Below are 15,874 nucleotides of genomic sequence, written 5' to 3' on the forward strand. Positions count from 1 at the left end.
TTGTAAGACAGATTTTTTAAAGCAGTATACCGTTACATCTGCTGGACCCTTCTGGTTGTGGGGATATATAGGACTTGCAGGTTAACCAAGAACCCGAGGAGCCCAGAGCCAATAACTGAGCAGCATCTTGAAATGGTTTCTTATTGTGTACCGGGTATATAGCAATTAATTTGGGAAAATAAAAACAGTGAAAATCGGTATGAAAGACACCTAAGTATTTCCGAAATGGGAACAAAATATAGAGTTTAGAAACAGTAGCTTTTTGCACATCTCCGAAATTGTGGGTACTCATACTAGCATGTGAATTATAGGACGATTTTCAAAGGGGCTTCTTTTTTACACATTGTCTTACATTTGGAAGGCAGAAATGCATCAAAAATCAATAGGTAATAACAGTTGCTCTACAATTCTGTGTTCCCCCAAGTCTCTCGATAAATATGGTAACTCACTTGTGTGGGTAGACCTAGTGCCCTCGACAGGAAATGGCCTAAAACGCAATGTGGACACTCCACATTTTTACAGTGGAAACAGACCCTTTTTTGTGAAGTGCCTAACTGTGGATTTTGAACCCTAGCTCAGCCGGCACCAAGGGAAACCTAGCAAACATATACACCCATAGGCACCGAGAGGAATCTAGGATGGGGTGACTTGAGTGGCTCTCACCAGGTTCTGGTACCCAGAATTCCTTGCAAACCTCAAACTTTCTCCTAAAAAACACATTTTAAAACCGGGAGCCCTAATTATAAAATACAACAAAATACATTGTTTAATGAAATGAAGGGAATCATATGGCGTGAGAAAGCAAAAGAAATACATCATATGGTATGAGGAAGCAAAAGAAATACATTTCTCTTAGAGCAGCACTTTTTAAAGTGATGAATGATTTTACTGTCAGAGGATTAGGTCAGCAGTCTCTGGAAGGCATTTTATTTTAATGTCAAGCATAAGCCGACGCAATATTTTTCAGGCCAAGTCGTAGAAGCGCATTAGATATGAAAGCCTACTACTTATTTAAGCTGCATGTTTATTTTTTACACTTTCAAAAAGCATCTTTTCCTATGGTTAAAACTGCATGATTTATTTATCCCATTCTAAAAAATAATTACATTTTCTATGTTTTTTGATTTCTCTTCTAGAGAAGCGATAAAGTTAAAATCATTTCTAATGTCAGGCACATTTTCTTCATTGTTAACCAAGGGAAATGTTATGAAACATTTAGACTTTAACACCCATTGCTTTTCCCAATGACTCTGCCATTGAGACAACCACTTTCTTCTATTTAAGTCTTTCAAGATTTAACTTTTTTCCTCAGATAGTATTGTCTGTATTGGTTTCCATGCAGATGGTTGCCAATAATTACTATTATTGGTTACGTCTGGATAGTAGGGACCATGTTAAGTTTAGCCTACCAGGTTTAGAAAATGGTATCCGACCTATTTCCTAGCAAAACGGCTCCCAGTTTCATAGCAATTGCTGCTTTTGGGGAAAAGAACAGTGCTTTCAGGTAAAAATATCTGCCTACTGAATGGAAAACTTGAAATTTAGCTGCAGCGGTTTTCAAAATTGAAAAACTGTCTTCTGAAGACCAGGACTATTCTGTTTTGTTGAGCTGTACACGTAGAGCAGATTTTAATGGCATTGGGCCAGGATTGGGGGCAGAGGATGTTTGCTCCTCACTGCAAGTGGCTGAGAAAGAAGATGTGGACATAGAGCATGCAGCTTGCCACCAACTTCAGAGGGGAAACTCTCCTCCACTGAACTTCAGAATTTGTTTTCTAGCGATACATGCTAGGGGGTTCTTGTTGGGGGGAGATGGAGTAGTAAAAATGGAAAGTGGAGGACGTGTGTTTTTTTCTGTTTGTGACAGGAATTCCCTCTGGAAAAAAATGTATATCTTACAAAGTTGAATGCAGATACCACGGTTAGCATTCAGTTAATCATTGCTGCTGTTTGATATATTTGTTCCTAACTTCTACATTATTACCCTCCCCCTTTTCTTTTTGGCGTGACTTGCTTATCTAACGTCAAACTGTTTTATATATTTTAGACACAGACGGATTTTGGAGAAGCTGTTTGATGTTGATCACATCATGAAGGTATGTCCACAAACCTTGTTTAGATATTCACGGTCCTCCTTTCATTGCTCAAGTTTCGCTTTAGTTTAAAGTCATCCCCACACTAATGTGGCCTTTTATAGCCGCACCAGAGAGACAGTGCCCTGGCCCCACTCAACCTTCATTAAGATATGACACCTGCCGTTTTTAAGAAACTCTTAGAAGGTCATGGTGAGAATCCCTTCTATAGGACTGCTTACTGTCACCGCTGGTGATGATCCTATTGTTCCACCCCTGTCCCTGACAGCATCCCCTAGGCCATCTACTAAGTGCTCCTTGATCAGTTCATTCAAGATTATAGGAATATCAATACATTCATTTTTTTGTTTGTTCAAAATACAGAGATGAATTGATCCCATTTTGTAGTGTGTCTGGTGCATGAGGCTTAACAAACACTGTTTATCTTTGCATTCTGGTATTTGTACCAGGGCCATCCTTTGGTCCAATTATGCCCAGGGGGAGGAAAAATGGGGTCATCTTTCCTAAAACGCCACCTCTCTCAAACCTCTTCTTGTACTTGACAAATAGCACTTTAACCCAAGGTAAGGCAGTATCCGAAGATTTTACTGACGGTTATTGTAAGATGCGCAAATAATTAAAACTTTTGTCCAGACCCCATTGTTTATTACATGTCCTCAGTGTTGAGACTACCATCAACTGAAAATACTTATTTCAGGCACACAACCCTACACAACTAACACAGATCTGCATACTCATCCAAGAAAAGCTCTTCTTAAAAATAAAAAATAAAACCGCTCTACAAAGTTTGTCTAGGCTGACAGCTCATTCGGTTATCTTGCTCTGGTTTATAATTACATATGTGCACGTCCGTAGAGAGGCACCGTTACTTTCTGTTTTCCTTTAAATCTGCAAAGGGGATCTCAGTTCCTCACTTATTGTCATTTATGGACATTCCAAGATGTCAACCCCCCTTTTGTGTACTGCAGTCCTACCGCTTACTGTTAGTATGTCGGTTTCACTGAACTGAAAGGATTTTTTTGTAATAGCACGTCATATCCCTTAGTCTAAGGGTCATTATTAAGTAATTAATCTCTTTCCTTAAACCAAGAAGGGGCTTCGCTTGTGTGCTGTTTTCCAGCTCGGTTTCAGTGGGACCTACACATGGACTCCAGTTGGGAGGTTGAGTTTTGAGGCGGCCTGAGGTGATGGGATGAAGTAAAGATTTTAATACCTTATGGAGAGAGTTCCAGAGCTTAGAGAGGTTGACAAATTTCAGGGCTACTATAACCTTCTATGATCTTTGAGAGTCTGGCGGCTGCATGATGTCTGACAATGCTTCAGAGGGCCATACCAGACAACCAGGGTTAAAAAGAGCCCTCCCATGCACAGAGTTTGTGAAGCCTTTATGAATAGCTGAGTTCCAAACTGCAAGCCTCGTAAAATATATTCAGCATGGAGGTCTTCTCTACCTCAGAACCCCTGCTGCCGAGTGTAAATGCGGAATTAGTATAATCTGAATATTTACCTTTTTTTCCTATTTCTTGGATAAGCCACGAAAGAAGCACTCCTCAAAATGGAGGTCTCTATTTTTTGAGGTAGTATGCAATATGAAAAAATACCCATTTTATTATTTCCATGTCTGGACCGTCACTGTGCGTCTTTTAATAGTAAATGGCTTTGTTTTACGCAACACCTGCTCAACTCCCATTTTCTCTCAACAGTATTGATCCTTTCTTGGCCATACACAATGGCAACCTTTTACCAGAAGTCAGGACTGGCAAAAACACAAACAAAAAAGCATTGGCATAACCAATAGGTCGCGCCTTTTGGGACCTTATAAGTGTTTAGCCATGCAGCACATTATCCTGGGAGGTTCAGTTATAGTTAATTCCTGAATAAGTTGTTAATACATTTTCTGGAACAATCACTTTCCTATTCTCATTAAATAATTTGGTTATCACTCACAGTTAGTTACTTGCCCATATTGAAATAATTATGAGCAAATATTTACACCAGACTTAACAAACAGAGTTGAGGGAGGCCATAAAATGTAAGGTTGGTGAACAGGCACACAAAGAAACAGGCAAATGGCTTAACACGTAACCCGACTGCCAACCACAGGTGCTGCCTGCCGGGCAGCAGAACACACATCGAGCGCACTGACCTACACGTCTGTCCAGCTGGAGACACACCTGAAGCCTAATTTTTCATTTTACATTGAGCATTCGACATACCGATCCTGGCTGCCGCAAGTCAATGCCTTCTTGGTCACAGCAATTTCACCTGAGCAGCTATTTTCACTCTGAAAAGTTTCTTATGCACAATGTATCGAAATTAAGTAAAAGCAACACTTCCTAAATGACATGATTCTCTGGGATCAGAAGTCCAGCCCCTCTGGAAGTAATGACGGAGAGTATAGGGCAGGTTCAACCATTACTGAATTATCGATATCAACATACATATTTCGCTTAGGAGAGAGCCCGTCTGTTTGCTTCTACGCCGCAGTCAGAATGCCCGCCCCGCCACACGTCCTCCCTCAATGCCTTGCGGCGGGTCAGGTGACTGCTAGGGGCTAGACTGTGACACTACACATCTTCCCCCTTAACAATAGCGGACATAACTGTAACTGTTGCCCACAGGTGTAGGAGAAGGAGAAAGGGAGAGCGAGAGAGAGAGAGATTCACAACTGAAAGTCACTGAAGTGTTTTGGTAGCTTCACCGCATGGCCCTTGTGGGTCTGCATTCAGATCCCTTGCTCTATTCCTCCTTGGGATCCGTCTGACCTTGTGCCCTCCTCCCGGTCTCTCTGGAGGACGTTCTGTGTCTCGCCCAGAATGCTCTTTGGTCTGCGTCTTGGCTGGGAGGACATGGCGTTGGCTGCCTGGGTGACTGTCCATCCACACTGGGCGAGGTACCGGCCAGACTCACGGGTCTGTAAATGGTGCTGCCGCTCCCGCGATGCTGGGGCTTTCATCTAGATCACTGTTGTTCATGCCCCACTGCAAGATCTTGTTGCACTTGGCCTTTCTGGTTTGTGACCAAACCTTGCCGTAGCTCAACAAGGCAGAACGGGTGTATGCTTCTACGACCCGCAGGGGCTCACTGAACTTGCTGTCTCCTTTTAGTCCTGGTTGGCCCTTTTTGACTTGGACCCAATCGCCCTCCGCCAGAGAGGCTTCACGTATATTGTTCCTTTTGTTATAATGTGCCTGTAGATCAATGTTCCTTCTCTATGTTGCTGCCGACGATGGCCCGGGACCATTTGCTTTGGAGTTTCATGGTTATCCAGTCAGTGTTGTCTCTGGTGAAGGGTTCTGTGCCTCTGAGGATCTTAAACGGGCTGGAGCCTGTCAAGGTGGGTGTGATGCGGTAGGCCCATACCGTGTTTCTGACTTCGGACTCCCAGTTCTTACCGGTGCTGATGGCTGCCTGGATCAAGCCCATGATCACCCGGTTAAAGCTTTCCACTTAGCCTTAGCCGTTTCCCACTGGGTGGTGGACCGGAGTGCGCTTCGTCTGGATTCCATTGTGGTTGGTTAAGGCTGTCCACTTGGCTGATGTGAACTGGGGTCCGTTGTCGCTAGTGATGGACTTGGGGATGCCCTCCCTCAAGAAGATGTTGGTGAGGAAGGCGATGACATCAGAATCGACTTATTCGCTGACTTCTGGCCACTTTGAGTAGTGGTCCACGACGATGATGAGGTGTTTGGGTGTACCCCAGGTGTCTAGGGCAGGGCCTACAATGTTGATGGATAAGTCCTCCCAGGGGTTGCTGGGAGTGGAGAACTCACCCATGGGGGTCTCAGGGTGACCAGAGTTTTGTCAGCCCTGACGCAATCCCTCACAAACGTTTCCACTTGGATGTCCATGGTGGGACACCAGTACAGCAGTTTCATTTGTCTTTTAGCTTTTACAATGCCCAGGTGGCCTTCGTGGTTGATGTGGAGAATGCAGTCATATAGGGCCTTCAAGGCACCTCCATGTCGCCCATTAGCAGATATATGGTGGTTCTTCTTCTTCTTCTATTTCTTCTTCTTCTGTGACCTGCGTGTAGGCTTCTGCCCAGTCCTGGGCACTGATGGTGTGTTCGTGATCGGTCATGAAGGCGAAGCTGTAGTCATCCCAATCCGATGATGTGATAGGTTCTTTCATGCCTGCTGCCCTGCTCACGAAATCCGCCACTCTGTTCTGTGGGCCAGGGATGTACTCCAAATCGTAGACAAAGTCCAAAAGACGCAATGTCATTATAGCAATGCGTGGAGTGGCTCTCACGTTGCAGCTGGATGTGAGGACTTTGATCAGGGGCTTGTGGTCGTTACAGAGCGTGAATCATGACCCCCATAGATACTGTCGGAATTTCTCCATTGCCCAGATGGATGCTAGCATTTCCTTCTCCATCACACTGTACTTCTCTTCACTGGGGTGAGGGATCGCGAGGTGAACCCCATCGTGCTTTTGGTGCCATCTGAATGCTCCCAGTCCGTTGTCACTGGCATGCATGGTCAGGATACTGGACGCCTCGTCGTCAAATCCATGTAAGGGAACCGCCTCACAAATATCTTTTTTGATGGCTCAGAATTCCGCTTCCGTCTCCTCCGACCAGGCAAAAGCATTCTTCTCCTTGAGCCGTTGGCGTAGGCTATGGTCTTTGTCGCAAAGTTCCTGACAAATTTACTGTAGAACTCCGCCAGCCCCAGAATGAGCGAACGTTGTCCTTGGTTTTCGTGGAGGGAGCTGACATAATGGCTTCCACGTTTGCGGATTTGGGGGTCATTCTTGTGTCGCTGATTTCATGCCCTAGATAGGTGACTTTGCAGAGACCAAATTTGCATTTCTCTAATTCGGCCATGAAGCCATTAGCCGCTAGAGTGTGTAAGACGGTGTGCAGGATGTTGTCATGTTCAGCTTTGGATTTCCCCATGACGAGGATGTCATCTTGAAAGTAGAGGACTCCGTGGACACCTTGGAATGGCTTGTACATGAGTTTTTGAAAGACGGCAGCCGTGAATGCAAGCCCAAAGGGCAGGCGTCTGAACCTGTAGCATCTAAAGGGTGTGATGAAGGATGTAAGTGTGCGGCATGACGGGTGGAGTGATAGCTGGTGGTAGGCGGCTTTGAGGTCAATGGTAGAGAACCACTTGATACCTTTGGTCTGGGCAAACAGTTCGTTTATTTTGGGCAATGGAAACTTTTCCACGATGATGTTCTTGTTAAGTTCGCGGTGATCCATGTACAGGCGTATCTTCCCGCTTTGTTTGCACGCCACGACCAAAGGCGCGAGCCATTCGCACATTCGGTTGGTTCAAGGATGTCGCTGTCTTCTAAGCGCTTAAGTTCTAGCTGTACTGCCTCTCTGCAGTTGAACGGGATGTTCCTGACTTTGTGGGCCATTACTTTATAATCGATATCAACATATATATGTTGCATAGGGGAGAGCCGGTCTGCTTGCTTCTATGCCACAGTCAGAATGCCTGCCCCATGTCACGTCTTCCCGCAATGCCTTGCGGCGGGTCACGTGACTGCTCGGGGCTAGACCGCAACTCTACAGAACAGTGATATATCACATTCAAAATTCCAGGCAACACAATAAAATTAAACAAGTTATGCTCATGCAACGTAAGAACAACACAGTGGTCGCAGTGAGAGTTTCTCTGCACAAGCACACAACTTACATTTTACTCTCCATGTCAAGCCGCCGAAAAGAAGTGCAGTAAGTTGGACCACAAAGGCCCACCATGCACTACTCCGCTACAAAATAAAGAAAGCACCAAAACATGTTTAAGTAATTTTATGCTAGTTAATGGCCTCCTACATTGGTTCCCCGCATCCGGCCATGCCTTGTGCACCCCTCACCGGGTCTATATAAAAACCCTTCTTTGAAAAGCAGCACTTTCCCAAATGCAGGTGTCGCGGCTTCTAGTTTTCAAACCAGCAGAACCAAGATCCTCGGGAGCGAAGATAATGTCTCTTTACTCCTATAGGGTATAGTCACCTCAGATCAATAGGCACTCTGAGATATACTGATTCCCCCAGGGAGTGGAGAGACAGGAAAGGACCACCTGGACGTCTCAAGGTTGGGAGAAACTGTAAGTCAGCAAATCCTGCAGAGGGACAAGGAGACAGAAGCAAGAATAATATTGAGATAAGAAAGCCTCTACACTATTACCTAAAACTAATGGTTCACATTGTATGCTTTACCCATACTTACATGCTCATAAAAGACTGTAAAGGCGTTCCTCCAAAGATTCAAAGCAAAAAATTTTAAAAAATAGGCAATGTTCCTTTCACAGAGTTCTCCAAAATAAATAGTCCAGTATAAAGTGTCAAAAGAAGAAAATAATTAGACCAGACAATGGCAGCTTGAGTAAATGCAAAAAAAAAGTCTTTAGAAAAAAGAGCTGCCGTTAATATATATTCATTGATTTGAGGACGAAGGCAGGTCAAACAAAGACACAAGGGGAACGGAACAGCGAGTGAATTCACGCTGTTACTGATGCGCATCAAACTGGGTACATTCCTGTTTTAAACGCGTCCCATCACGATTAAATAAAAAACACAAAAATGCCCTTGACCAAAAAGAAGTACTTCTCACAGGTACTTCTCCTAACAAATACCCAGTGCAACCAGCACAAGGAGCTGTAATAAATGACGCTACTCGCGTCAAAAACGTTTAGGAAACACGCCTCGCGTCCGAGGCAAAAAAAAAAGGAAAAACAGGGCAGCAAGAGCGCGACCTCGCGCTTCAAAAACAAGCAATTAAGCAAGATGAAAGATAGCGTGCCGAGTTCAATGTCCCGAATTTCAAGATGTCAGGAGTTCAGACTTTGAAGTCTTCTGGAAATCTTAGAGGAGGGAATCCGAGTGTAGAGGAAGGTCCAGGAGAGCACGACGTTCATCCAGAAACTCAAACAGGCAGAAACAAAGGGGCGTGGTCCAATCCAGTCAGGAAAGCCAAGCACCTGATCCCAGGAGCTGGCAGACTATATGCAGTACCAGATCAGCTGACTGCTTTTAGTGCAACATGGGAAAGTATACAAGGCATAGCCCTCACAGTGCATTCTGGGACTAGTTGTTCCTTGCTTGTGGGGAGACAGGGATAAGGTGCAAGAAGCCTGACGACTGACAGCAGGACTCAAACCGGAAATGCTGCTGGCGGATAAGTGCAAGAATGTGTCATGTGCCAAATCGGAGAGACAGATGAAGGACAATTGTGAAGCGGAGTCCCGCATAGTAAAAGGAAAAGAGGTGTTTTCACTGGACCTCTTGAAAATAGAGTCCAAAAGAATATAAAGCATGCACTCTCCATAAAAAGGCTTTAAATAACAAAAGCTGCTCTTAATTGCTTTCTATTCTTTGTATGTTTCTTATTTTATGGAACTATTTCATGCAGATCATATGTTTAAACTTGAAAGACGCAATTGTAAAAGAAAAAAACATATAATTTCAAATTACTGTGCAAATGTGAGTGAAAAAGTAACCCTATTAGTGCTGGAACGCGCAAAACAATAGGAGAGCAGAGGTAGAAATCAGAATCAATCGAAAGAATGTGTTAAAATGAAACAATGCCCTTACTCCTGTTAGAGCGAACGATGAAACACACAATAATTAAATACTTTAGGAAGAGGTGGACACCGCAAATGGAATTATACCCACGTAAGCCAGCTGCTCCCCTCATGTACAAGAACCCGTTGCTGCCTCTGCTCGTCATGCTGTGACCTCGCTGCACAGCATAGTCCTCTCTGTATGAGGAGAAGCCTTTCCCTGTAATATAGATGTCTCGTTTGGCATAGAGCTAGAGTGGGAGTCAATGAACACTGATGAGCGCCTCGGTGTGCCCTTCCCTTTATAAAATGAGTGGAATAGAGGACTTTAATTCCTGTTTTATTCTGGGATTCACTATGGTCTGTTGCCACACGGAGGCCTGCTATGGCTGGGAGAGCAGTGAAACTTGAGGTGGAATGCAAGGAGGGTATAAACTGTACCTCAATTCTAGTTGGAAGACTCAGAACGGTTGCACGTGAGTTCACTTTTCATGGCTGCCTTGCACAGCGCGGGCTCTATGTAAGGGTAACAACGTGCAACTGCTACGTGCTGTGGAAATGCGTGCTCAGGCTTACGATGCCTTTAAGCTCCCACAACAGGAAAGGAAAAACAAATAGCCCCAAACACAAAGCAATAATAACCAAAGTGGGTCAATAGCAGTAGTTAGGCGCCACTCCGTGGGAGGAAACAAATGAGCACATGGCGTGTCAAAGAGAAACGATTACCCACTAGCAAGGCTTTTTCAAAAACAATCAAAGGAACAAATACAAAGGCAATGGGAGGGCTGTAAGCCTACAGAGTGATTACAGTATGTCTCAAAGAGACAGCGCATGTGCTGCCTAGTCTTGAGATGGGGTGTGTGTGAGAGAGCACGCTCTGCGCTAGGAGCTGTACAGGGCCCAGAGTACAAATTTGGAGGGAACTCTGCTCTCAGACTTTCAATCTTTTATCTGTAGTCTAAACTATGAGTATAAAACGAACTACCAGTAAACCAAAAGAATGAAAACCTATAACTGCATCTGACACTTGGCAAGGACGCCATATTTTGCCAGCAGCTGCTTCTGAAATCTCTGGAAAGTGATCAACTCGTGGTAGCAAAGCATCCAATCAGATGGTGGCCACAGCAGTGTGCACAAGAGAGGACCAGTGTACTAAGTGTGATTCACAGCAGCGTGCACTCCGAGTTCACAAGCAGACCTGTGAAGCAACCTGCGGCGCATGCTCCAGGTTCCATCACCTATGCCATAATATCACAGCTAGTTATGGTAAACTGCACTAGAGACAGGTACCCCTTACACCATAGAAGTAAAAACAATTTGGCTTGATTTCCTGGTGGCCTCATACTTTTAATGTGGCAGGGAGACCTGTTCAGGAGGAACTGCCCCCCTGCAGCTGCAGACTACTTGTTCATACTAGGCACAAGGCAGTAAGATGGCTCAGTGAGTTACTCAGATATAGAAACAACCAGCGAATAGTATGTTTGACACACCACTCTGCACACTAACCGATTCAGTCTCTTGAGGTCGGTAACTGGAATATAAATCTTGAATTATGCGACATTATGCACAGTTCTATGGGACATTAAAGTGCAACACAAACAAATTACTCTCACAAAATTCACTCACAAAACCAGCCTGTCATCCTTCAGAGGTCGACCAACGAACGAGTGATGAGGCAAACCCTTAAAACTTAGGGGAGAGGATGTAGTCTTACGACTAGAGCTGTCTACGTCGAAGCTGGAGAACCGGGTTCGAGTCTCGGCTACAACGCTTAACATCCTGTGATTCTGGGCAAATCACTTAATCTCCCCGTGCCTACGAAAAATGAATGTGTTCTAGTGTAATCAAACTGGTGCTATGTAAAGCGCTCTGATACCCGATTTCTCGGGTGTAGTTCATGCTATATAGAACCCCCCAAGGGAAAAAAACACGTAATAAGCCCTGAAAGATGATTCATATTGACACAATTATGATTTCTTAAGATCCAATGTGTGTTGTGTCAAAGCTGGGAGAAGGGGAGATGAACAATTGATCTGTAACTGGGCCTAGTCTAAATTCGATATATTTTGTACTGTCAGTAAGGAAATGCAGAGTGGAAAATGGAAGGTACATCTTTAGCAGCCGGCCACAAAAGTCCAGGAACAATTCAAAGAGAGAGGAGGAAAAATTCAAGGAGAGAGGAGGGCAAGCCGACGGGTACTCAACACCAGACCTGCAGACCTAACCTTTCCGAGCCATGGGGAGATATTACGCTGCCCAGGATCAACCTGTGTCGAGAGGCGAAGTCAGGTGTCCACTTTGTGAGTTATCTTGAGGCTTCAGTAAGCGGCGCAACTCATCAGTTCAATGGTTTTCGCTGCTTATCCTCCGAAGGATGAGAGTCTGAGTAATCAGTGCTGATATCAGAGATTTGAGGAGTCACAGTGGTATAACGTAGGAGTAGGAAGTGAGCGCCCGCCACCTCTGCTGGCATGTAGGCACCAGAAAGTCTTCTTACCAGCCTAGCATCTCTGATGTGCTGGCAGGGCTGGGGAAATCAGTCACTTTTTTTAAAACAAACTTTATTGGTTACCAAATAAAGCATCCAGTGAATGCAAAACATTTCAATTAGGCATTTTCCGTAATTCTACAGCTAGCATATGCTAGTAGGATTGTTGCGATGTGTGCTCACAGGCACACCAGTCATTTTGTTGTTACAAGAAACAGAAAAAGTTTGCATGTTGCAATTGTAATTAAGATGCATGATTTTAAATCGGTTATCAACATAACTACTAACAGTTTCCCAGTACCCCTCCCTCCCCCCACCCGCATTCTGGCCTGCCTGGTCGATTTATTTCGAATGTTAATTGCGTGTGTGAATATTACTTTCCACTCCATATTCAATTGCTTCGTTGTGCGGGTAAATGTGCCTTCTTTTCGCCCTCAAGAAACGCTGCCTACTGTAGCGCAGGGTGTCAGTTATGGTGGGGTCGGGGTAGCGTGATGCGGAAAGAAGTCCAGTGCTTTAAATCTCTCCAGTGTGGCATCCCACACCATAGAAATCGGATGTTTGCCCAACCCTCGAGCTTCTCGCCTGATTTCCGCACTCTCTGCGCCACTCCAGCGCACCACCTCATCATACCATGTGGCTATCGCACGGGGGTTCGCAGACTTCCACCTCATCATAATAGCTCTTATAAAGACAAGGTCTAGGAAGCAAAGCTGAACTTTCTGGGTGCCTGTGCGTTTGCGGGGTCTTAGCAAATATTCAGTTATATTGTTTTCAATCTGCAAGTGCATAACTTCCCTTACAGCGCCACACACCCCTCCCAATAATCACTAAGGTGAGGGCAAGCCCATAGCATGTGTACAAAACCCGCGAGGACAACAGTGTTGGGTGTCTGGGAACATTCAGTGTAGTTGGCGCGGGGTTAGATAGGATCTATGCGCAACCATGCCTTGTATAAATTTGAATTTGGCATTTCGGGACACTCCCTTGGGGTGTTCTAGTATTCTTGCCCAAGCTTTATCGGATATTTCGCAAGTGAAAGTTTCCGACCATTTCGTTTTCAAGGCGGTGAGCGGGACAGACGGCGCGGATACCATCATGCAGCCATTTGATGAGATGGCGTATCTCTCCCATGTAGTATAATGTATGAACTACTTCATGTGTCAGAGGCTCTTTCTGTTGGGGAGCCCAATACTTTTTAACGTAATGGGACACCGTGGCATGCATTAAGTCGAGGTGGCCGGGTGCCCCTGTGCTTGCATAATATTGTCCTGGTCTAGAAGGGTGTTGTCGCTAAACAAGGCACCTACTGTATCTAATTCCACTTTCGCCAAGGCCTGCAGTCTATTCTTTGTTAGTCTACCACCATGGGTTGGTATCCCCAGCAACGGGATGTTTCCAGCTTAGGGATTGGCACGGGGTGTGTAAAGCAGCACTTCAATCCAACACTGAAGTGCTGTATTAAGAAATGGTGGTGCGAGTGGGGGAGTTTGCTTTTTGGCAGTAGCAATGTGTGGAGCGATCCTCGATCTATGTCCTGTGTTGTATAGCTTATCTCTTGGAGGGTTCTGCCCGCTGTCCAGTAGGATAGCCATTGTAGCTGACAGGCATAATAACATTCCCTAAAATCTGGCCCCCCCAGCCGCGCCCCCCCCATGTGGTTCTAATTGCAGTTCTTTAAGACTCACCCTTCGCCGACCGGACCTCCATATAAGATCCTGCAGTAGTGTGTCATGGGTGCGAATTCTAGATGGCGGGACTAGTATTGGCAAGTTTGCGAAGTAGTATTATAAGCGGGGAGCACCACCATTTTGGAAATAGCGACACGCCCCATCACCGAAAGTAGCAGCGACGACCAGAATGCCACTCTCTCACGCACTGCACTAATTGCTTTAATGAAATTACCGTCGAGCTGATCCACGTGTGACTTATAAATGTGAATACGTAGGTATTTGAATGTGGTATGTGCCACCGGTATATTATATTTGCCAAAACTAATTATGTTTGGGTGGGGATCTTCACGCAGGAAAAAGGCATTCAACTTCCCTTCATTGATGGCGAGGCCAGATATATGTTCAAATTTGGGGAATATGATAGGGAGAGGTTCAAACAGATTTGTTAGGTCCCGTAGGTACACAATAATGTCATCCGCATAGGCTGATATCAGGTGGGTCGTATTGCCTATTGGAATCCAGAGGTAAACATAGAGCCAGCGGCTCTATGTCGAGTACACATAATAAGGGGGAGAGGGGGAGCCCTGTCTTGTGCCTCTGTGTACTGTGTATTCCTGAGATATGTGGCTGCAGGTGCATGCTCTCGCAGCAGGGGCGGTAAACAGCAGTCACACCCAACAGAGGTATTCAGTGGGGAGCCCAAACCTCTTCAGAGCTGTGAACATGTATCCCAGAGCTTTCCAAACTGTGTGTCCCGACACAGTACTGTGTCACCTACAAGTGGTGGGTGTGTCGCGAGATGCTGCTAATTAAGAGGCATTCCTTTGAAAGAGTGCCTCGGAGTCTGCAGCTGCCGCTCGAAAATATAGATGTAAATAAAAAGCATTTTTCTGGGACGCGGGGGGGGATGACAGGTGGTGGATGGGCGAGGGGGGAGGGAACGACAGACTGCCGGCGGCCCTCTGGAGAGGGCGGGGGAGGAGAGCAGTGGGTGCTGCATGAAATGAGCCTGTATGTCACGCATTTTGGCACCTCAAACATATGCGGATGGGCGCAGCTGCTATGTCAGACATTTCTAAGTAGGGGTCAGTCTCGGCGCCCTGCATCCGGAACCAGGTGCCCGGTCCCGGAAGTTCCCTCACAAGCTACCTTTCTTCCTGTTTGCCTATTACCACTTCCACTCTTCATTCAGATATAAAGAGAATGATAATTATAGTTACGCCTTACAATTTATAGCGTGTATCCCCCCCAAAAATACATTTTCTTCTTGGGTCTTTAACTAATATTAAGCATTTTTTCCACATATCATTCCCAACTTTAGCCGTTTCTAAGCTATATAAATAAGAGGAGCTACTATTACGCACTTTAATGATATATTCATTCAACCGACTCTGGAAGGATGAAAGGCTTATCCTGTTTTGCGGAGATTCGAAATCGCCCTGCGCTCGAAGGTGGAGGAAAGGTTCTACCATTGACCTTCAGATTATACAGAGTCCTCTGAACGGTTTTACAGTAGGCTTAATTTCACTTGAGACAATCAGTCATCCAGGCGGACCCTATTAAAAATATTTATTCCCTTCGGACAATAGTGTTCCTGCGTTACCTTAACGATGATTTTATGCGCCCGGCCCAAGGGACCATCCTTAGGCAAGCACTATATTTAAAGGAACACGACATATGGTAAAAGTAAGTACAATGAATACGTTGCGAACAATGGCTAATGCATAGAGGCCGGATTTGGATGATGCTTACAAAGTCAGTAACTACTACAAGGCAGAGGAGGTGGTCTAACGGCCAGAGCTGCCGACTTTGGAGCTGTGGAACCAGCCTCGGGGTCTACTCCGCATCCTGTGATTCTGGGCAGAGGGAGGGAGACAGACAAGAGGGAGACAGACAAGAGGGAGGAAGACAGAGGGAGAGAGAGGGAGGGAGACAGAGGGAGAGAGAGAGAGGGAGAGGAAGGGAGACAGAGAGAGGTAGATGGAGAGAGAGGGAGGCAGACAGAGTGAGGTAGGGAGAGGGAGGGAGAGAGATAGAGAGAGGGAGGGAGACAGCGAGAGAGGGAGGGAGACAGAGGGAGGGAGACAGAGACAGGGA

The 15,874-nt window shown here is 45.5% G+C and overlaps 1 protein-coding gene across 2 annotated transcripts in view; it reads left to right on the forward strand.

The window, feature by feature from the left end:
* Positions 1 to 15,874, forward strand: part of ABHD3 (abhydrolase domain containing 3, phospholipase) — a 379,776-nt gene that overhangs the window by 320,004 nt on the left and 43,898 nt on the right. For both annotated transcript variants that reach the window (XM_086965630.1, XM_086965631.1), the window contains one exon: positions 2,048 to 2,096. In XM_086965630.1, coding sequence (XP_086821756.1) covers positions 2,048 to 2,096 — 49 coding nt within the window. The remainder of the gene's footprint in view (positions 1 to 2,047; positions 2,097 to 15,874) is intronic.

The sequence above is a fragment of the Lissotriton vulgaris genome, chromosome 4_1 (assembly GCF_964263255.1).
Source record: "Lissotriton vulgaris chromosome 4_1, aLisVul1.2, whole genome shotgun sequence".
Taxonomy (NCBI): Eukaryota; Metazoa; Chordata; class Amphibia; order Caudata; family Salamandridae; genus Lissotriton; species Lissotriton vulgaris.